General features: G+C 41.4%; 1 protein-coding gene across 33 annotated transcripts in view; it reads left to right on the forward strand.

Moving 5' to 3' along the window:
• The window catches only part of MAP2 (microtubule associated protein 2), a 112207-nt gene extending 89802 nt beyond the window's left edge, over positions 1-22405 (forward strand). For 13 of the 33 annotated variants that reach the window (XM_052676159.1, XM_052676158.1, XM_052676152.1 and 10 more), the window contains 7 exons: positions 145-206; positions 5547-5700; positions 7636-7979; positions 18068-18160; positions 19573-19654; positions 20148-20260; positions 20945-22405. In XM_052676159.1, the coding sequence (XP_052532119.1) occupies positions 145-206; positions 5547-5700; positions 7636-7979; positions 18068-18160; positions 19573-19654; positions 20148-20260; positions 20945-21160 (1064 nt within the window). In that variant the 3' untranslated portion in view covers positions 21161-22405. The remainder of the gene's footprint in view (positions 1-144; positions 207-5546; positions 5701-7635; positions 7980-18067; positions 18161-19572; positions 19655-20147; positions 20261-20944) is intronic. The other 20 variants (XM_052676162.1, XM_052676164.1, XM_052676185.1 and 17 more) reach the window with 3 other exon arrangements.
• Positions 22406-22776: the final 371 nt, after the last annotated feature.

Here is a 22776-nt window from a genome sequence, read left to right on the forward strand (position 1 = left end):
GATGAGTTCACTGAGACATATTCACAAGATAATTGCTTTGCATTGTAGTTCCAAGGTATATGAGCGTTCTAACAAGTTTGCTAAGTGGAAATGCTTATTATTGCTGTTATTTTTAACCATCAAGTCTTTCTTTGGGTCTCTCAGCAGCAGTTGGTGAAACAAACCAGGCTCCTGGTGTATTTAAACAAGCAAAGGAAAAACTCTCAGTGAGTAAAATCATCTTATTGTCTTTCTTAATAATCCTCCTTTGTGCTCATTTCAGATCATTTTGTGTTAATTCAGTTCTTCATTTTTTCCATTTAGAAATTGTTTTCCATGTTCGTTATTCATTTAAAAGGGTAATTAAAATCACCTTTCCTGGATAACAGTGCCAACTAGCTCTGAATAACCGTCCCAGAGAGTAGATGATGACAATTTGCAGATGTAGAAAGGCATACAGGCTCCAAACTGCAGGGACTGGATGCTATTCAGCACTTTGAGCCAGGTCATCCTCTGGGATAACCTGTGTCCCTTGAACCTTTCCACAGTACACAACTCAGTATACTGACACCTTGCTTGATTGCTGCCTAGGCAGAAACCCTCGTCCAGGTCTCACTAGATGTATTCTGATACACTGTTAACTTATCTGTGCATTCTGTGACTGTCATACCTGTGTATAAATGATGGACCAGTAGCATTTTGTATGTGAATAAGAGCTTCCTACTTGACTGTTGTGGACTGCTAATTTCTGTGTTTTAACCTGACAATTACGTGTCCTGTCTTTAGCTGCTCTGCAGCCTGTACTGCTTTCTGCATTTACTTGTTGTCTGTTGAGTGCCTCTCTTCCTGCTCCCATGCTGACCTGATGCTCTTGTCCCACCACTCTAAAATCCCCAGGAAACCAACCTTCCTTCACTATCCCTTACGCAGATCTTTTCTACACGACACTGACACGTGCTGACTTACATCTGCAGCACAAACCTTTGTCATTGTTTGCCATCATTCACAGCACATCAGTTCCTTAGGATTATCCTCTATTTCCTACTGTATTCCATGGCTGATTTGTTTCGCTTACCTAACCAGATTGTCATTTCTTTGGGAAGCTGTCTTCAAAGTGCTACATGTTGCTTATTAGCTGCAAGAAACAATTAATGATGATAGCAGCATAACTGATCTGAGGCTGTGAAGGAGTGGTGAAATTTAGAAGCCATGACTAAATTCCAGTCTAGGATTTCATGTGATTTTAGAGGCCTGACTCATTTCAGCTTACGACTGGGAAACTGCTAGAACTTCTTTACTAGTTCTATAGGAAGATTTTTAGTCTTAGTCAACAGTTACTGTCTTTTCTCAGAGGGACAATAAACACTTATCCAAAAGAAGTCAATACTAGCACATTTTCAGACTCGTCTGTTTTCATGGAGGGCTTTAAGGACAAGCACAGCAAAACCATTCTCTGAAATGATCTGCTTTCTGGGCACCTTTCTTACCCTGTCTTTTACTCTGTGCCAAAGATCAGAAGTTTAGTCCCTGCTTACCTTCTCTCCCTGTTGCTTCCCTACTCTGATTACTATCTTCACTCTTCTGGATGTTTTCTGTTATACGCCTTGTCCTCTCTTTTCTTGTTGTTGTCCTTTATTCCTGATTTTCAGCTTCTTTATTGTTCAAGTGCAGCCTTTTCTTCTCCACTGGTAATGTTGGATCATCCAACCCAGTCAGTTTGTTATGCACCTTCAAACTGCACTTCTCTTACTCCTTTGCGTAAGAAATTCAGGAAAGGCTTCACAGTTCCATCTGCTGGAAGGAGCTGTATGCCCATGTTTGTGAGATACTGACCATGCCTTAGGAGAGCCTCTGAAATAAATTGCTTCAGCAATCCCTGATTTACTGAGTCTTCATCAACTTCAAGGTGACATAGGTCTTTTTCCTGTGGACAGCTGGCAGGTCCTACAGTATGAATTATAGCAGTTGTTAAAGGTAATGTATTGCTAGAGTAATGAGAATAGCTCTCTGGGTAAAGCACAGGCAGAGACTGAAGTATTTGGTTTCTTTGCTTGCTCTGCCAGTCTTGAGCATCTCACCAAAATCCGTCTGGACCAGATTGGGCTACTATAACTGATGTTAAAAAGTGCCTGCCAAGTGAGGGGATCCAGGCTGCAGTAAGCCCAGAGCAGTGTATTAGTTGAGGATCACATGTTTTCCCCAGGTGTTCTATTGAAAGATCTCGGTCTTGTCCAACTTCAGTATCCTCATTAGATGCACAAATTTGTGGAGGACAGTATTCAGTATGAGTGAAAAGGATGGGGTCTAGAATCTAAATCTGAAAGGATTTTCCAGTTTTGTTGGAGTCTTGTTGTGCGTGATCATCAACTTGAGAAAATTTGGAAATGACTGAATTAACATTTGGGCCTGCTTAGTTATATCCCAAATTCAGAAAATCTGGTGGACATTACTCACATGTCTGCTTTTTGGAACCGCCCATGACAGCTGTGCTTTCACATCAATAAAAACCTTAGTGTTCTTATAAGTAAGAGACCAAATTTTCTCGAGTGGATGGTACCTCTAAACTGAACTGTTACAAATCAGTTAAAGCCTGAAGAAGCCCTTGTTGTGACAGAGACACATAGTGTTCAAATTCTGTTTAAAATAATTATTTTTAATATTAAGAGATAAATACGTTGCAAAGTTCATGCTAGTAATACATTCTTTCAAGGAAAGCATTCCCATCCTTTGATCTGGTTTCTGATCTTGGTTAATAGAGCTATTGGATGTGGATGGTGATGTCCACAGCTTTGAAGTCCTCAAGGCTTTGTAGTAGGACTGGAATTATGCAGTTCTGAAGCTCTTAATCACGTGGATTAGTACATAAGCACTATTAGCACATACACATACATTCAGCATCCCAGCTTCCATTTTCCATAGGCTAGATACATAGCCTAAACTAGATGCCATTTTATAGTGGCCTGAACAACTCTAAGTGATGTTTCATCCCACTTTCATCTCATTTTCTAAAACAAAACAAAAAGAATAAGTAAACCAACTTGAGGAGTAATTCGTGCACTTTTTCTGAACGTTAAGTCTAGATGACTGACTTAGATCAAATGCCAAATTTTTCTTGGTGTAGTTCTCTACCAAATTCCAGGGGGACTGCTCTGATGAGTAACTTCACGCTTGTGTGAATACAGGTAGAATCAGGACTCCATTGCCAAGATAACAGCCTTGCAATTGTTCTTTGTAGTATCAGTTACAGAAGAAAGCAAAGTGTTGCCTGGACAAATAGCCCTATTCTCTTTCAAGGGAGTTTCTTTTGGTGGAGCAGCTGGATGCTCCTAAGCATCGACAGAGAATTTGCTGTCTACTCTGTTGATGTCTAATTGTTCTTTCAATGGAATATTAGCATTATTAAGAATTAGAGCAGTATCTGATCATGATGACGCATCTTGTCAGCCTTCCAAGCACAGAAAACTTTCATCATCCCAGAACTCCACACTGTCAATACAGTTTTACATTCAGGATCTTTGTGTGTATGCAGTGGCATAAGAAGCACTGCTGTTAGATCCTTCTGACATCTTGGGAATACTGGTGTATTTTCAAGATTCCCACCGTTTTACTCGAGTGTAGCCTGGAGGGCTATATTACAAATGCACAAGTTACTTTTAAAAGGCCAGGGCATCATGGTGTGCCTGTAGTTTTGCACTTGTTTCTAACGAAGCCAGCAGTTGTACCAGCTAAGTGCCATGCCTGGTACAAGTTCTTGTTTAATAACACATGGAAAAAATAGCATTTGCACAAAAAGGCACCCTCTAGAATCAGTAAATCTCTCCAGACACAGATGGTTTCAGTGGAACAACAGAGATCTAAAACTCTGCCTGTCAGAACTGCATAATCACCGTTACTAGACACAGGAAAATAATTAATTCATTGCTTGGCATTTTATTTTGGTCCATGTTGCATGTGTTTTTCTTTTGTCCAGCTTCATGTTGTGTTTTCTTTTGTTTTCTTGTGACTAGACTGCTTCTTTGTCAAAGATTCCTGCCTCAAAGTCTAGAGCAAAGTCATTGCTTCCTCCAAGACCCAGCTCAGCTTGCTCACTAACTACTAAAAGGGCCACTTTTCTCGATACAGACAGTTATTATGTACGGCCCTCCTCAGCAGGCCCAAGAGACTGCTTGTCCTACTCAAAATCAGATGCTAAGGTAAGGTAGCAGAGTTGGTAGAGAGAGTGAGCTTGGAGATGTGTAGGTAAATTATGTGGATTACATTCTCTCCCCATTGCGTCTGAGTAATTATCTGTGAAGTTTACCTGGAATTAATTACATCCAGTGGCAGGAGAATTGATTACCAGCCTACAAGATTTGTGCTACAAAGTGGATACGTACAAAGCAACGTCTCCAGAGGAAACGTAAGCAAAATAAATAATTAGCAGGTCATACCTTCTTTCTGTTGGTTATGGATGTTATTTCCTTGACTGCTAAGAAGTTATGCCCATTTTGCACATGGGTAAGTGGCAAAAACAGTAGTACTCATTTATCCTGCAGGAAAAGTTTTAAAAAAGGAATTTTCGACCAGTTAATACTTTCTGAAAACGAATTCAGTCCCCATGGAGGAGGGTGCCGTTCTTATCACCTTTAACAAGGGCAGAAGCCAAATTCTTTGTACGTGGGACCATGCTGAAGAAGTTGCAGTTCATTCTAGCTTCCCCATGTTTACTTTTCACTTGCACTGCAAATCTATCTGATGCTGAGTTGGTGACTGTTATGTTGTGTAAAAGCTGTTTTCACCATGCATAGTGTGTCTCATACTGTTTGGGACCATCGTTACATTTAATCATCATCAAATCATACATCACCTAATAATGTGGTGTGCGGTGCATCTGTATTGCAGTTACATTGCAGGTGAATTCCCATGAAAATTTGACACCTGAACAGCAGAAGTGTTCTTCTACTTCTGATTTGTACTAAAACAATACACCAACCAAGTCAATTCCTCATTAACAACCAGACAAGGAACCTGTCCATGTTTAGATCTAGGAGTATCTGCGTCTGTCTTAAGTAGCTCAGAAGCTTTTGTGTTGTTGAAAATGCTATCTATGATGGCTTCAGGGGAATTAGTTCACAATCCAGTACTCCACTAGCATCCTCTGCAGTCACTGAGAAATATAGGTTTAATTTCAGTAGGAGTAAAATCAGCCACTGATACATGCTTATTCAAATCCATAGGAAGAGAAAGCTTTGTCTGCTGCAGAGGGAGGGTTTATCTTGAAGTAGCTACAGTGAGATTGGCAAGCTACCACATTTGGGGAACTTGGAGGGAGCTCTCTCCCCAAGAACAAAGTTCTGTCCACCTTGGGCACCAGGGGCAGCCCCCTCCTATGAGTGTTTTCATGCAGTAAAGAAGCACCAAGGAGCTAATCAGAGCATGGGAAGTGGCTAGATCCTCACAGCTTCCTGTGTCCTTAAACTGTATCAGTAGGATGAGCCTTCCCCTTTGTGTATAGGTTGAGAGAGATTACAATCCAGAGCGTGATGTTTTGAAAACTAAACCTTCCTTTCTTATTTTGCTGCTATTAGGATGGAGTAAGCAAGAGTCCTGAAAAGCGTTCCTCTTTACCAAGACCTTCCTCCATCCTTCCTCCTCGAAGAGCTGTATCAGGAGATCGAGACAGGGAGGAGAACTCTCTCTCCCTCACAACATCCCTCTCTTCTTCAGTACGACGGACCACCCGTATGTTTTTGGTGTTTTTTTTTCTTGCATATTAGCCCTTTCCTGCTGCTGTGGATGTCTGCCACTTAAAGAAGGCAATACAAAATATTCTAAGAAATCTTGGAAAAGTGAATCTAATAGTTAGGATAATTAATTTGTTGTTTCGTAGCGGTGATCTTCCTGTGTTCTACTCTAGTCCTGGGGCAAAAGCACCCTCAAATGAGATGAGAAGTCAGATAGTAGAGTGACTCACTGGGGGAAATTGGGATAGTAAAATAGCAAGGTCTTTTTGTGAGGACTCATTCTATCAATTCACAGTCTGAAAGAAACTCCAAGGCAAAAAAATAAGTACCAAATATTCCCAAAACTTTTCCCTGGATTTGCTTTTAGTGTACGCCTCATAAACTGGATGTGATTTCCTGCTTTTCGGTAGGCATTCATCTGGCTTTAGAAATCAATTTCTTCCCTTTATAAGAGAGCCTAAGGAAATGGATCATTAAATTCAATTAAAAAAAAAAAAAAAAAGTCCTTTGAAATTCTTGAGTGATGCCCTAAAACAGAGGCCCTCTGTATGAAGAGTGACCTCTGCCTGGCACAGCAGCTCATTTTGCTGACGAGGAGCAAGAGGTTATCTGGTATTTGCCAATGTGGTTGGAGTGCTGAAGAATGAAAAACAAAATACCAAAGCTGCAGAGCTGGAAAAAAGAAGAATTTCCTTTCCATCTCATTAAGACTATCTAGTTAGGATTGGTTGGGAAAAGAAAGAAACCATTCAGGGAAACTGGAAGTGAAAGTGGAGTATGTTTGATCTATCAGATGAGTCACACACTGCAAAGAGTTTTTCCTGGACACTAGGAGCAGCAGTGCATTGGATTTGCTCCATCAACACTAAATAAACAAACAGAGTGTTTAATGAATCTAATGCAATTTTGATGAGTCTCACTTCTCTAGGGAGGCCTACTTGATTGGTAATTTCTGATCATTTTAAAGGTGAAACACATATGTACCCATTCAGTGTTGGGGTTCCTGGGCTTTGGGGGTTGGTTTGATCTTTCTCTTCCTTGGTAGTCTTAGGAAAGCCTTGCTTTAAGCAGCTTGTGAAGATGTCTCAGCTTCTGTTCATTTGCCCCTGAGAGTTACATGTAAAGGTGGCAGCAGAAAGTGCAGTCCCACTACTAATTCTTGCCCTCAATGGAAAGGACAAGTAACGCCATTAAAAGGGGAATGAAGCTGCTAAAAAATGTTACGGTATTCATTTATTTATTAACTTGCATGCAGATGTTGCTAGACCGTGATTTTTAATCAATTTGCTTTTTCACTTCACTACTGAAAAATAGCAATCGAACATGAGGGACATCTGCCTGTCCACACAACAGAGCTATTACTTGTTCATCAGCTGAGTACTTGCCTAGGATAGAGTTGAAGAGGCTAGACTACCACAAGTCGTATGTGAACAGAAGCAGCCAGGCATTCAGAGCCTAGAGTTTCAAGATTACAGACTTTTCACGACCCTAGTTTAACCTCAAATCTATTGAAACTGATGACAGCATTCCTACTGATGAGTCAGACTGTCCGATCAAGCCCTGAAGGTTGGATTCAGATGGTGCTTCAGTTCTTTTCCTAAGAGGGAAATTGGTGTGTTGATATTGTGCCTTTTATAATGAGCTCTGCAGGAAGCATAGGCTCTGTGGGCAGCACATCTGTATTGCAACGTGGAGAGCTCAGTCATTGTGTGGGTGATTTATCAGACCAGCCACACGTGTCAAAGTAACTCCAGCAGGGTTGATTAGCAAAGGAGATGCAGAGACAGACACCAGTCTGCTGTTTACAGCTCCAGCTGACAGCCGTCTCAGAGCTCTGTCTTGTGTGGCAGACAGGGTTGTAGTCTTGGGAAGCATGGAAGGAAGAAGAGCTTGTATTTCTAGGTTGAAATGATGTTTTTTTTCTTGCATGTAGGATCAGAACCAATTCGTAGCAGAACAGGAAAAAGTGGAACTTCTACTCCCACTACTCCTGGCTCCACTGCCATTACTCCAGGGACACCACCAAGCTATTCTTCCCGTACACCAGGCACTCCAGGGACACCCAGCTACTCCAGAACCCCACATACTCCTGGAACCCCCAAATCTGCCATACTGGTACCTACTGAGAAAAAAGTTGCCATAATTCGCACTCCTCCTAAGTCTCCAGCAACTCCAAAGCAGCTGCGAGTTATTAACCAGCCTCTACCTGACCTCAAGAATGTCAGGTCCAAAATTGGATCAACAGATAACATCAAATACCAGCCTAAAGGGGGGCAGGTAAGGATTTCAGTCTGTGTTTTCATCTATATGTGATTTAATCTCACCTTTTGGGTTGGTATGGGGCAGGAGCCATTTTAAGTTTCCTTTCAAATGCTACTTCTCTTGTCACTGCCTTCTACGTTGGTTGCTAAAGTGATGTTAAATTGCAGTGATCCGGACTGTATTCAGAAAATCATCTCCACAAAACTGGAACAGTACCTCACTGAGATCAGGGGAGAAGTTTCCAACAAGAGCTTGCACTCTGTGTCACAGATACATTTCAGTATGACCCTCACCAGTTTTTGCTTCCTTAGTCTTCAACAGCACCAGAAAATTAAGGAAGTTAGCTTTAATTCAGGCAAGTTCAAATTCAACCTAGACAGATTTTAGCAGGATTGCACAGCACCATGACCTTTCCCTGTGTCATTTTGCATGACTTAAGCACTGTGTTGAATGATGTAAATGAATTGCAGCCTCCAACCTGGTAAATCCACCCCAAATTAAAGATGATGGGAGGGCACAACTTAACTGTTCATTCCAACTACTTCAGGGTTGGAATAAGCAGGCTCAGGTCTCACATAAGCTGGAGAAGGCATGTACATGAAGAAAAGATGAATGCATAAGAAGGTAAATCAGCATTTTCTGTTCTTGCTGTCTGAAAGCATATGAATTCAGAGATGTTTTGATGCAATTGAAAGTTGAAAAATGAGAGAATGTTTCATACCTTGCATAGTTGTTACCCCCTGAAGCACATGATCATAAAGATTGCTGTCAGCTGAAGACTGATAATGTGTATGATAACAAAATCCTTGTTACTAGAGACAGAACTTACTGAATGTTGAAAAGGACAGTGAAGACGTAGACTTTTCAGGTGAGCAGGAGCTTTTGGAGACTGAAGAGACAGAGAATACCATAAATTTTCCTATGTTATGATTTTTATGCCTTCTCCTGAAGAGTATCTGCCAAACAGAGCGATGGGCACAGCTAGATTAGCCTTCTCTCATTTTCAGGCAGTGCAGAATTGGTATCGTGCGTGGCATTAAAACACAAAATTCTGTTCAAGAAAACAGGCTTTCTGCTTGGAAGAACATTTGTTCTAGCTTACAGGACGAAGCAGTCCATTTTATTAATGTTTAAATGGCTGTAAACCCATTTACAACCTAAAAGAAATCCGATTTCATTTAGAAACAAAGAGGCTGAATGAGAAGGAGGAAAAATAATATAACCTATCAAAACTTAGGCTAAAAAATGCAGAAAACTCACCCTTATGGCTGTAAACAATTTTGTTGATAAACTTTTTGTAAAAAGTTCTTGTTCATTTTATATCGATTGAGGGCACAACCCCACCACAAAAACAGCCTGTGTCCCCAGCTCTCTTACTTCCCTGAGACTTCTGAGTTACAGCACTGGCAATCTGGGTGCTTTCTGGGCAGGTCCACCTCTCAGCTACCTGCAGGGACAGGACAAGTGTGATAAACACGCTCCCCCATTCAGCTGTCCAGAAGATAAGACATTCTAAAAAGCTGGGTTGCACAGTATTCCCAGATCAGATACTTCTGTAAATTTCTGAGTTTTGGAATACATTGTGGAAGATACACAACAGTTAGGTTGCCTAATGCTGCATCCAAAACAATAAAGAAACTGAATTAAAAAGGAAAATTGCTATACTGCGTTTACTGCAGGTCTTCCAGAGAAAAAAGCAGGCTCATATATTAAACAGTAAGGTATCCTTTAAGCGTGGATCCTGTTTTCATCAGTAAGTCAACACATTCAATGTCTTCTGGGATTTGGACAGTAGCAGTTTACTTAGATAAAGTCCAGAGATCATGCCTCTGCATTGGTTGCCTTGATTTTGCTAAGTGTCTGTGTAGTTATTTTGCATGGAAGTCCAACGCCCACCTGACATGCTGCATAGCAGATAGTCAAGCTGCAGAGGGGTCTGGAGGACATCTTCAGGTAGTGCTTCTGGATTCGTATGCTTTGCAGCAAGTTCAGCTGCTGGACATGGGGGCTCAAAACCACAACCATGTTTGCCTGACCTCCTTTCTTCTAGTCTCTGTGGACCACAAGAGCAGTACAAGACTAAAGAACCAAGTGAACTGTATTTAATTGTAAACACCATGCCTGGACAGCTTAGCAGTTCTGTGGAGTTGTACAGTCTTTTCTGGATAGTGAAGAATGTCCCAGGTTTTGGTACTTCACATTTTGGGGGATCACAGGTGAAATCTCCTGCCTGCAGACACACTGTCACAGAAATGAAAGAATTTTTTAATTCCCTCTGGTCTCAGGCCACTGAACTGGGCAAATGGAGAGCCGATGACTTTTTACTTTATGTCTCCCTTTATGCCATCGTTCAGTCTAGACAAGTGGTTTCAGGATTAATTCTTTGCCAGTATGTGCAATTGAATTTTATAGGGTCTGTTTGAGGAACGTATAAAAGCTAATTTAATTTCCTTCTGTCTTCTCCCTTCTTTTAATGTCTGGTGGCAAATAGTGCGCTGGCTAAAATGAGCTGTTATCTACTATCTGCTTTTAGTGATGATACATGGAACAAACAGAAAGCTGCTCAGTTTTTATAACCTGAACTGAAAGTGCTGATAGCAGTAACCACAGGAAAAACTAGCAGACAAAAAGCCAACATACATCTGAGCAAGTTAAGCACATAAACATGACATGCAAATCACTAAAGAAATACAGATATGCAACCCAGCAGTGTCATTTGGAGACAGACTATGCTTTTACCAGAGGCATATCTTAACCTAGCACAAGGTCTTTTCTTAGCTCACAGCTGTCCTAGAGAAAGCAGCCGCACTGTGAAACCACCAGAGGCTGAGGTGCAGAACTGAAGTAGCAGGGGAGGTTTGAACGCTATATAAATCACGAAATGCAGTGCTTCAGCCTGGAATTTCATCAAAAACTCATCAGCTAGCAGTTTGACTTGAATTCAGCTTTGATTTGCCAACCACAGAAAGAAAGGAAAGGAGAGATATTACTCCACCTTACAGAAAAGAAAAAAAAAAGAAAAAGCAAAGAGCACATTTCTAGTGGGAGAAACAAGCAAACACCGCTCTGCATTGTGTTCCTAATAGGAATAGATGGCTTGAGATATGTTCAATTGCTATTCTGTAGTCTGGAGAAATGAGGGTTTCTCCATTTGGTGTTGCAGCCAGGAGATCGTTATCTGGTTTTCTCTTTGTAGTAAAGTATGGTGAAATGTTATCATTCTTGGCAAAGCTCGGAGTCAACTTGCTCATGGGTATGTCTGCTGGGCTTCAGATGGATTTTAGCACTGCATCAGCTGAGGAGGAAACACTGTGCTTTCAAAAGCAACCCATTTGCATCTGTTATTTCTCAGACAGCCCAAGGGAGGCATGGGGAGAACTGGGGGAAGGGCTGGAAATGTGTTTCACATGCCAAGACTTTGGTTTTGCTTTTCTGTTCAGACTTTCTGTCATCTTGAAATTATATCTATGAGTGCTGTTTGTACACAGCAGCATACAAAAGTGCAATTAACTCTTCATTATGGACCAGGCAGCGTATTTATAAAGCATTACAAGCTAGCAACCAAGGAGAGAGCCAACTTAGATTTCTTTTAACTTAATTCTGAGAGGTATATATAAAATTGAAACTATGAATGAGAACTTTGAGTAGTTGTCAATCAGCAGAGCTCCATAAAAGCACACGGAGTTGTACAGACTGGAATGCAATAAATAAGGTCTAAATTATCACTAACTACACTAACAGCCAGGCACCTTGTAGGGAGTAGGATGACATATTAAAATGAAATACCTCAGCCCTGTTGGAGAATGAATTGCTCCTTAAATGTTTTTAGAGAGATTAAAGGGAGTATTTGTACTATTTTCTGGAGTAGATTGAAGGTACCAGGACACAGATTTCTCTAACAGCCTGAGTCATTCCATTGGCAAGTTCAGCATGGCCAGCATTTTCAGCAGAGCTCTGAGTTGTCTAGATTTTGGCAACAAAATGGAGAAGGTGGTTCTTATTGGAAAAATGTTCAGGCAGTACACAGTCTGGATTCAAGCTGTTTAGTCATACCATAGTGTTCTCTCTTGCACGGTAAAGTGAAAAAAGAATTCATTTTGCTAGATGGGAAGGAACAGAAAAGGAAAGGATAAAAACCTTGTTTTTTATCTGGAAACTTTGGATTTGGAAAAGAGATGCTGGGGGACAAATCTGGTCAGCTTTGGGAAAATTGACTTCCATGAAGACATAAACACAGGGTGTTTTTTTCAACTTGAACTGAACAACGTAATTTTCTCCATTATGCTGGAGTAAAGAAAACTCAGGCATTGCAACTCAAAAATGATTCCTTAAGGCTGTGGAACTGATTTGCAAACTTTGATGCTTGATGGCTTGTTACTTCATTTTTGAAGTTATTAGCATCCCTTCAATTATTAGCAACTGTTCCTTCTAAAAATTAAGGACTGAACTCTCTGGTTTCAGAAAAATCTGTTTTGCTGTGGGTTTGTTTGTGGCTTGGTTTTTCTTTTTTTCTTTTTTTTTTTCCAGTTAGGGCAGTACTGAAGCAGCAATCTATGGGATCCTGGGTTTTAGCTGAATTAATTTTGCTCCCAGGATTTTTTTTACTTGGCGTACCTGAATCAGTTTCTTTTGCCATCCGGTTCATCATTTGCCCAGATTTAGTGAGTAGTATGATTACAGAACAGTTGTTATATTTTATCTGTCTCCAATCTTGCTTTCTTGAACGCTCAGTTAAGAAGCCTTTTTGTCCCTTGACTGTAAGCTCTTCAGCATGGAAAACTGTCCATTTGCCTTGTTCCCCAGCACAGTTATGCAAAACATCTCAGTGTTCCTGCATCACAGTCATGCAACCAGACCGAGGCCTGCCTTGCTAGGTGTTAGATTTAAAGAGAAAATTCCAGTTTCTGTATCAGTTGTTAATTTATGAGAGAGAAATGTTGGTTTTTTTCTGTGTGATAACTATGAAAACAACATCTAAAGCAAATCTGTGTGCTTGGGACAATTAGCAACATGTATGTGATATTAATCAATGGGCACAATTTAAATTTTAGTAGTTGAGAAAGATGCACTCAGAAAATATTTTTTGCCCTTGTGTTGTGCTGATGATGGCTTTTCTTCCCTTTACAATTAGGGACATTCCTAGATCTAATTATTAATTAGATATATGCTGTGATCTGCAAATAGGTAGATTGAAGCTTCTAAGTTCTTCACAGACAGACATCAATCAGCCACTGGTATTTTGTGCAAGTACTAAAGACATGGTTGATTGCTTGGCATCTCTTCTATTTTACTGACATTTCTCATTGGAAGTATGCATTTTAAATTTTTAATTGTTTTATAGTTTATCTCTTCAGACCAAAATATTATATGGCTGATGTCTGCCTCTGGCTATGTTTTCAAAGGTCAGGAGTTAACATAACTTCTTCGTCACCCTTTGCTAAGAATGAGATGAAGATGGTACATCATTTTGTCCATGCTGTGTGTGCAGTACAGTCCTTTATTTTGAATCTCACTAGCATGTAGGCTGGCTTTTCCCTTGGTGTGTGTATCTAGTAATGCCAGGAGTGCAAATATGATCTCAGGTTCTGTTTGTAGATGTAGAACCTTTGAGGCACAGTCCTCCTCTTCAGGGGCTTTAATTGGTCACAGAAATACCCTTCCCCTTTCCTTTACTCTACCTGTAGCCTCTGCCAGGAGCATGAAATCTGTAGTATAATCTGTCCTTGGCAGCATATAGACTTTGAAGCACTGAGAACTATTTCTTGATTCTAATCAGGTTTTAACCTTAACCTCACTTCTGTGCCCAACCAATTCTTGTTTCATTCAGTCCCTTTGTTAACCAGCAGGGCAAACACTGAAATAACGTCTAGTTCCTGGGATGTGTCTGTGTCAAATTACTGTGATGCTGTGGTAAGTAGGAGGAACCTGTCATCTTTGTTAAGTTGTTAGGAGTCTGGGAGCTTTTCCCAATATCACAGCCTCACAGCATGTTCAAGTGACAAGTGGAGCCACGGTAGAGTTTTTTTTTTTAATGCTTTAGGCTTAGTGTTTGTGGTAGAACTTCTCAAAGGCCATGATTTCATGGCAGGGAGAACATTAATCATCAGCTTCTTGAAAAAAATACATGCAGAGCCTGTAATTTCATCAGCTTCTCAGTTTTTGTTCTTTGAGAATCCTCATTTTGGTGTGCACCATTGTAGTGAGCCACAGGAGAAAAGTGGCTGATGGATCATCTGCCCAGACACTGATTTGTTAGGAAGGGGCTTTTCCTGTTCTTGTGGAAGCTGAACTGAATGATGATAGGCAGCAATGAACCTTAATTCTTTCCCTTTCAGAAACTGTTTTCAGTCACGGATGCAGCGGGGCACAGCTAAACTAAATTCTTTCTTGCGTTTCTCTGCCTTCTATTCAGTACTTGTACAAATTTCTGCTCGCCATGAATACAGAGGTACAGTACTGCCAGAGGAGGGCCTGTTCCAGGTCCCTGAGAGGAGACTTCTATACATAGATACTTTGAAATCATAGTTCACTTTCTGTGAACAGCGATAGGGAGCCACATATACCACTGGGTGATGCCCAGGTATTACCAGCCTGTTGCTTCTCATGTCACCCAGCTTCACCCAGAAACATCCTTTCTGGTGTAGGGCAGACCAGACCACAGCTGCTTCCTGTTGAAATTACCTGCCAGGCCACTAGAAGTGTTCACCCTTATGAGTAGAGGTCAGTATATGCCACATCTAAATGAATTCCGTGAAAAATACCTTCAACACGTGTTTTCCTCGCAGCAATCCATAAATGCCTCTTATCTCCTGATACTTTGTTGGACAACATTCAAACAGCATAGAAGGCACTGGAGCACAGTGGCCAATTCCTTCTGGGGACTGTCTAGAAGCAGTTGGTGTCTGTAAGGCTACGCTGTGTGCTAGACAGCGCTATCTGCCCTGGGCTTTGCTCACGGACCACTGTGGAAGTGTCATCAGAAGATAGAGCAGGGGAAGGTCTGCCACTCTGCCAGGACTTCAGACAGAAACCAGACTGATTGTTGGGCAGTGTGGTTTTATGGAATAACTCAGCATTGTCTGTAAGGCTTAAGTTTTCCACTGTGGTTTTGCTTTACCTGGATATGAGAAATGACAAACCAGAATACTACCTTCCTAGAGCCTGTGCAGCATGTCTTGGCAACCCAGCATCGGTTTGGTAGAATTGAGTTTACACATCTCAGACTGGCGTGTCCATACAAGTGTTATGAGGGAGTCTGTAAGGAGATTAGCCTATTGGGATGTTTAGGGAGTGTGAAGAGAAAGCACTCAATTTTCTAACACAGATTACTACAGTGTTCCCTTTCCTGAATGAGAGCATGAGCAGGCTTGATCTTTCATTTACTGTGCACACATATTAGAATATAGAATGAAAGTTCATATACATGCATTCCTACCACACCTCCACCCCCACACAAGATGTCCATACACATTTGGGAACATGGAGGCCTTCCTGGTGAGTCATGGTATTTGTACTGTCTCTATCACAGGCAAATGCATCATTTAATTCCTTTCAAGCACCATTATAAAAGTTTACCATTTTCTTTTTGTAGCTCCGTTCCCTTGAGAAGCAGTTTCAGAGCCTCCCTGCTTTGATAGCTACACATTTCCTTCTGAATTCCAGCTTCAAATAGTTCGGCTTGTTTATCCTTTTTGTTTGAAAGCCAGAGATTCTCTGTAGCCTAAATGGTGCCTGTCCCTCTCTGGTAATTTCCCTCTGATGTTTACAGTCTGATTTACCAAAGGAAACAAAGATCATGGAGTCACGCTGTCTGGCTGGCAGTCTTAGCTATCCTCAATTCATTTGTAACTTGTTGGCCAATTTCAACCAGTGCTGACAGGGGAGCAGAGGTTAGAAACACCTGCTGTCCCTCCAAGATGGGATGGTAGTTATTGATTAGATTCTAAACAGAGGCTCAGCGCTGTTACTGGGGAAACAGCAGTGATAGCTCAGTCCCTGCTCCGCAGTCAGAGACATTGGCTCCTATTTGCGTAGACTAACCCACCTGGGAGAAAGCTAGGTGGGTATTACTGGCAGGAGAGAGTAGGCCTTGCTTAAAAATACAAATTAATGGATTAAATGGTATAAGGCATTAATCCGCAGGAAACAAGGCTTTGTTAGTTCATAGAATGCTTAGTTATTGAGGACTTAAACATGGACAGGGATACTGATGTATTCCGGGAAAGGGAGAAAGAGTAATTAGGGAAAACCTGGGTCAGTGTACTTTCCACCTGTGCCAGGTGAGCTGCACAGCACGTCTGCATCACTCGTCTCACTTCAGCCTTCAGCACAGGACATAAATGATAGAGTTCCTGTTGATCCTGCTACACAGAAGCACATTTCATCCATAGAGAGGATAGTTGTGTTGATTGTTCCTTTACATACCTGCTAGCTCGGTTCATGACACTCATAACTTGTCAGATATTTGGGTGCAAATCAAACTTTAGGCACTTTGTCAAAGGCACTCTCTCAATTTACCGCCTTGCTTTGGCTTCCCTTTTAAGCTACAGGCCCCCGTCCACAGCAGTGAGGTCTTGCCATGACCAAAGTCAGCATTTTTCAGAGCAAGTGCATCCCTGTGGCCATTGCTGAGAGGTGCTGCTGACCCATCGCTGAGATAGATGTGCTCAGAAAGTGCTAGGGAGGCTTTCTGTTTTGCCCAGTCCTGTCTGGCCTGAAGCTCTCTGGGAACCAGATCTGACCGCACATCTGATGTGTGTTTCAGTAACTGATGTGACACCTGTCTTGTATAGTACTGGGGTACATTTTTTTAAACATATAGTATATTGAGATAAAGTACAAACCTAAAACTCCAAAGGCATTTCCTTTCATTTTTCAGTGTACATTGGTTTACTTTCATGGATTAAGCAGACAGGAGAAAGACAGAACTATCAGCTTGCCTAGCAAAGATGCCCTTCTAAGGGGATGAAGGTGACCCACTAGTTGTGTTTTCTAGTGCTCCCATCACCCTTATTGCTGAGCATGCCATCACCACAGATCTTTACCAAATTAAGCAAGAAAGCACTTACCATTCCAGTGGTTTGACTGATACAGTAATTACTTTATGTGTAATGAAGGGGACCCACAAAACAGCTTGCCATGAAGAAATCCTTTGCATTAGCTACGGAGTGCCCCCTAAAAATTTCTTCTTGGTATCTGAGTGTGGCAGTATTCTTGCTGCAAGGGCCAACAGCTGCAAAATCTGATATTCTGGTAAGGTGGTCAGATTGGCTTTTCCTAGTTCAGGGAGGTGAGGCACAGAGGAAATTAGTAATTTGTTTCAGATTTAACAGAAAGTCTGGGACAGTTTGGGGAACTGACACCAGGAAGCACAAACTGCACAGGGTTCTTCCTTCCTCCCACTGAGCACTTCAGCTGGTGTGCAGCTGCTTGGTGTTTCTGGAGTTGAGAGATGAAGCAACAGGCCACCTCTGCACTGTACCTTTTTACTGCCTAAATAGAGAGGCACTGAGCTCTGACTGCAGTTTAATCTATTTGTCAAGAGCTGTCAGTCACCTTTAAAAGGACACCCTGCGATCAGCAGTCTGTTATATGAATGTAGCCCCTGTTAAAGCTATGTTGCAGGAGGGGTGAAATACCTCAGGATTTCAACTGTTGTCTGAGCTGGCTGGATCACAGATTGCTGCATGAAAGGCTGGAGTGCTGAACTGAGCAGAGGGTTTCCATCTTCTCCTTGTGGCCAGTTCAGCAGAAACACTGGCCATTGCTTTAAAGAGTCTAGTACAGGCTTTCCAAGAACTCTCATCTGAGAAACTAAGGAGTTCTTAGAGCTTTTCGGAGAAAAGCTGCCTCTCATATTTCCCAGTATTGAAGCATCCCTCTTTGCATTTCACCACCAGTTCATGAAGTAGAAAAAGAGCAACGTACTGTGTTTATTTGTGTTGTAACATACTAAGTGTACAGATTGGTCTGACTGACTTTCTCACACACACTTCAGTACAGAAGGAATCACAGCAGGAGACAAAATTACTCTGGCTCCCTTGTCCTGCACCCCGATGGAGTGTCTGTATTTTATGTAGTAAGTTACCTTCGATTCCTTTTAGGTTAGGATTTTAAACAAGAAGATCGATTTTAGCGATATTCAGTCCCGGTGTGGTTCCAGAGATAACATCAAACATTCTGCAGGGGGAGGAAATGTAAGTAGCACAGACACCCTGTAAGCAGGCATCTCCACTGCGATGACCCACCTTGCGCAGCCAACTCCCTCTATCTCCCTTTTTCTGAGCACTCTTTTCCTTCTTGCTAATAACTCACACGTGACTTTGGTCTAGTAGTTGTGTGAGCCCTGTGTATGCAGTTGTGGTCTTCTGATCGTTCTTCATGGAGCACAACACATTTCCAGGACTTGGTCAGGAAAAGAAAATGAGAAAGACAGGTCATCTCTATAAACATCCAGGGATACTAACAGTAGAGGGTGAGCCAGAATGGTTTAGTGCTTTTCTTGGGAGTGGCCCGAGAAAATCATTTCCAGAAAGAGACTCCAGCTCACAGCTGGGCATCCTCAGCTAACCTTCTCAATTGTCTACGTTCTTCAGAGAGAAAAAAGATACAAAGAAAATAAGGATAAAGAAAGTTCAGAGAGAGGGTGTGATCAGCTGGTGTACGTGTGCTAATGCCACAGCGTTATTCTGGTACAAACAGCTGAGGTTGCTCAGGGTTTGATCACACACCAGTTGGGTCCAGCAGACATACTGGAATAGCATAAGGATGTGATGCACCTGGTGGAAACGATTGGTCCTCAGATGAATTTGCGGCATGCACACATCAGGTCCTCTGCAGTGGGAAGTAACCAGATTCACTACAGCCACCATTGCTGGCTTAAGTCACTGCTGGCGACGTAAGAAAAGCAGAGGCATTGCAGTCAGCTTGGAGCTTCTGTGTGCATTGCTTGGCCAGGTCTGGAAGGGCTGCGGCTTCCTGCTAGGGGCAAAGCAGGATTGTGGCTGTAGCTGTTCCCGAGCTGGGCTCAGCGCAGCCATGGCAACACAGAAGGGATGGAGGGTGCCTGTGCTGCTGCCTGGCTGAGCAGTGCAGTGCTGCTGCCACTGGTGACCGTGCACCAGCTGAGGCGCAGCTGCAGGAGTTGCGTTTGTAGATTCACCAGCCTCTCTGTAGCGGATTGAGCTAAAAGTGCCTATCATGTTTAGATGGCAAAAAATGTGAAACAGGTGGCCAAGAAAAAAACAGTTATGGAAATATTCCTGCTTGCCAGGATGCACGTTCAAAAACAGAACCAAACAGGGGTTTGGAGCATCCACCCTTTAGGGAGGCTCAGGAACATTTCAGAAAGAACCCTCAAACTGATCTGCTTCATCCTCCTCTTCATTTTCCTAATAGAAAAAGCTTAACCCAGCTCCATCATTTTCGCTAGGCGGAAAGGAAGCTTGCTATATTAATCCAGCATTTCCTCATTTGTGGCATGGTCAACTAACCGTCTCTCCTTTTCCAGTGGTTTCTGGAGGCTTGGGCTCTTCCTCTGCAAGGCTTGTCTTTTTATTTATTTATTAAGAAATTACTCTTGTAATTTCTGTGTGTGTGCTTTTAACAGGTACAGATTGTAACGAAGAAGATTGACTTGAGTCATGTGACTTCCAAGTGTGGTTCGCTCAAGAACATTCACCACAAGCCAGGTATCGGTAGAACTTCCTACAGTTTCTGGGATCTGGGACAAAGGAAAGACTTGTATGTGAAGGGGAAGTCATGGAAGATAGAATCCTCTTTTATAGTTCTAGAGAAAGTAAATATACTTGGGTGATAGAAACACTATTCTTAGTTCCTTAAATGTGTACAGACATAGATGTGTGGAGCCACCTTGTTTAGAGATGAGGTAAAAGGTTGTACGGAAGGATGCTGCTTGTACAAAAAGTCAGTTTGATAAAACACCAATATGCATGCTGAAGTCAGCAAAGTATTTAAATGTCTTCTTAAATCAAGCAGACTGTAGCACATGCTTACAGTTTGAATATGTGTGTTAAAGGTTTTGTATTTTACTGAACACGCAGCATGTTATTCTGCGCATCTCTAAAATCATTAGAACTCAACTAAAAGGGAAGTAATCTGAATGTTCATTGTGTCAGACCTTCTCCTGAGCTATTCTGCTCTTTATTTCCTTTTCTTGTGTAGGAGGTGGACGTGTGAAAATTGAGAGTGTGAAACTGGATTTCAAAGAGAAAGCTCAGGCTAAAGTTGGCTCACTTGAAAATGCTCACCACGTACCTGGAGGTGGTAACGTCAAGGTAAGGGGACGGCCCTCAGGGAAATGCTACCAGTGTGCCTTCAGCCCAAATTCTTCTGTGAATTTATAGAGCTGTGAATTCAGTGATGGCTCTGAGTTGAGTAGGAAATATCATTTCGTTCTGCATCAAACCCGTTCACGTACCACTTGCTCCCTGTGGAATTTGGAATGAGCAGGCTCACATCCCCAACTAAGATTAATGTGAACCTTGTAGAGGAACCTCCTGTGGTTTGTGCCCTGGCTTTCCATCTAAAAACAACCTTGTTTGGAACCATTGCGAGGCATAGGCAAGATACAGTAAGTTTGTAGTGTGGCTATCCTAGAGGATTGGGACTGCTTTGTGAAACAGGAGGAAAACATCTTGAACGTAAGACATTGCCACAAGCATTTGAAAATACAGATTTCAGAAACAAATCACATAAAATGCCTACTAATTTCATACAGCTAGGAACTGTGCTCCTGCTTGTTCAGGCATCCATCAGAGACAGAAATATGAAGAGAGGATGTAATATATGTGTAAAAAAAAAAAAAAAAGAGAAAAACTTCAGTTTCAATCCTTCTAGGAACTAAAGAAGCTTCAGTCCTTGTAAGAGCTGTTAAAAAAAAAAAAAGAGGAGAGGCAAAGATGTATGATGAGAAAATTTGTTAAACGTTTTGTGTGTTAAACTCTGCTTTCCTGCAACAGATTGACAGCCAGAAACTCAACTTCAGAGAGCACGCTAAAGCCCGTGTCGATCACGGCGCTGAGATCATCACGCAGTCACCAGGCAGGTCCAGCGTGGCTTCTCCACGCAGACTCAGCAATGTCTCATCCTCTGGAAGCATCAACCTGCTTGAATCACCGCAGCTTGCTACCCTCGCTGAAGATGTCACGGCAGCCCTCGCCAAGCAGGGCTTATGAATCTGCTCATTTTGCGTTGTATGAAGTAATAATATTTAGGCATGAGCTCTTGGCAGGAATGGGCTCAGAGCAGGTGTTACATTCATTTTTACCATGTCTAAAACTAAGTCACATCCCAAGACTTGTAGTTACCATACAGTTAAAAAACAAACAAACAGATAAATATTAATAGATGCAGAAATTGGCCTGATCTCCATTTACAACAGGAAGACACTGGCTTTATATGGGTATACAACTGCAGTATGTTACATTGGACAATTATTGTTGCTCTGCTCTGTCTTGCATGGAGTACCGTACTACAATAAAATGCATTTTTACCTTTCATGTGCCTGAAGGCCATCCACCTCTTTCTGAAGAGCCTTGTTAATATCCCAAGCTGCTCATTTCACTGTTCTGTTGATAGATGGGGAAAAAAAAATGAGAAACTGCCCGTTGTAAGTTATTACAGGTTAGATTAAGAGTCTGCTTACCAGAAGGAAGGGGCATATAGAGAAATTCAAGTTTAATTAATAAAAAAAAAAAAAAAAGTGATATTTTGTATAAATGAGTAGAACAAAAGTTGAATTAAGTTATTAACATTTTTTTGGACCTGGATAATTATGTCGGTGTATAGCTGATAAAGCCAATAGATTATTTAACTAATAACTAAAGCTATTAGTTGAAAACATTGAATCATGCTTGGGGAAGTGATGTAAAAAAGCTTTGAAAGCAAGCACTTCCACCCCAATAGACTTGTATCTGATTAGGAAGTTGGTTAAGCGGCTAGATCTGTGTAGTCACCATCAGTTTCACATCCTTTCCATCTGTTTGATACAGTATTATAGATATATATTTCTCTGTGGCCATTTGTGAGACGCCCTCTTCATATACTTGAATATTCTACTTTATTCACAGTATCTGTGTCTCTTGCACCCTTTGGTGTTGCAATTTTAGGTATGTAAAAGTAGATGTTAGCAGGGTTTCTTTTTCCCTATTCATAAAAATACATTTAAAAAAAAGATGAAAACTTTTAGCATGAAGTTGCTTTCTGTAACAACTAAAAGCCGTGACCCTGTTTTAGTGCCAGATGCAAGTCTCTTCTGTGATGCTAGAAAAAGGATTCCTTCCCTCCTCCCTCCCTTTCTTCACAAAGATATGATTTCTGTGGGATCCAGAAGTTTGTAAAACGGTCTCCAAAGATGGCTGGGTTTGGATTCTGGATTTTTTTAAAATCCAAAATAGTTTGGCTTTTTTTTTTTTTTTTTTTTTTTTTTTTAACTCCTGTAGTAACAGCAAATGTTAGATTTATTTATTTTGTTTTTCTTTTGCTAAAGTTGAAACAAAAAAAGTATTAAGGTGTTGTTTCCACTCCTTCAGTGATATCTTATGTATGCACTCAGGCACTCAGATAACAGTGATAAACATTACAAGAGATGCCTGTAAATTACAGTACACGAGTAGATAAATTGAGCTCCCTACACTGGGTTGCTGTAGTGATTAATAAATAGGGCATCTTCAAATCTGAGCAAAGTGGGATTATATTGACTAATAAAAAGTATAAGAAAAAGTGTGCATAAAGAGGGCAGAGATACAGAAACATCCAATCTAACGGAGTTACCTGCGAGAGCTCCAACACT

This window comes from Tympanuchus pallidicinctus, unplaced genomic scaffold (genome assembly GCF_026119805.1).
Source record: "Tympanuchus pallidicinctus isolate F22 unplaced genomic scaffold, pur_lepc_1.0 scaffold15, whole genome shotgun sequence".
NCBI classification, from domain to species: Eukaryota; Metazoa; Chordata; class Aves; order Galliformes; family Phasianidae; genus Tympanuchus; species Tympanuchus pallidicinctus.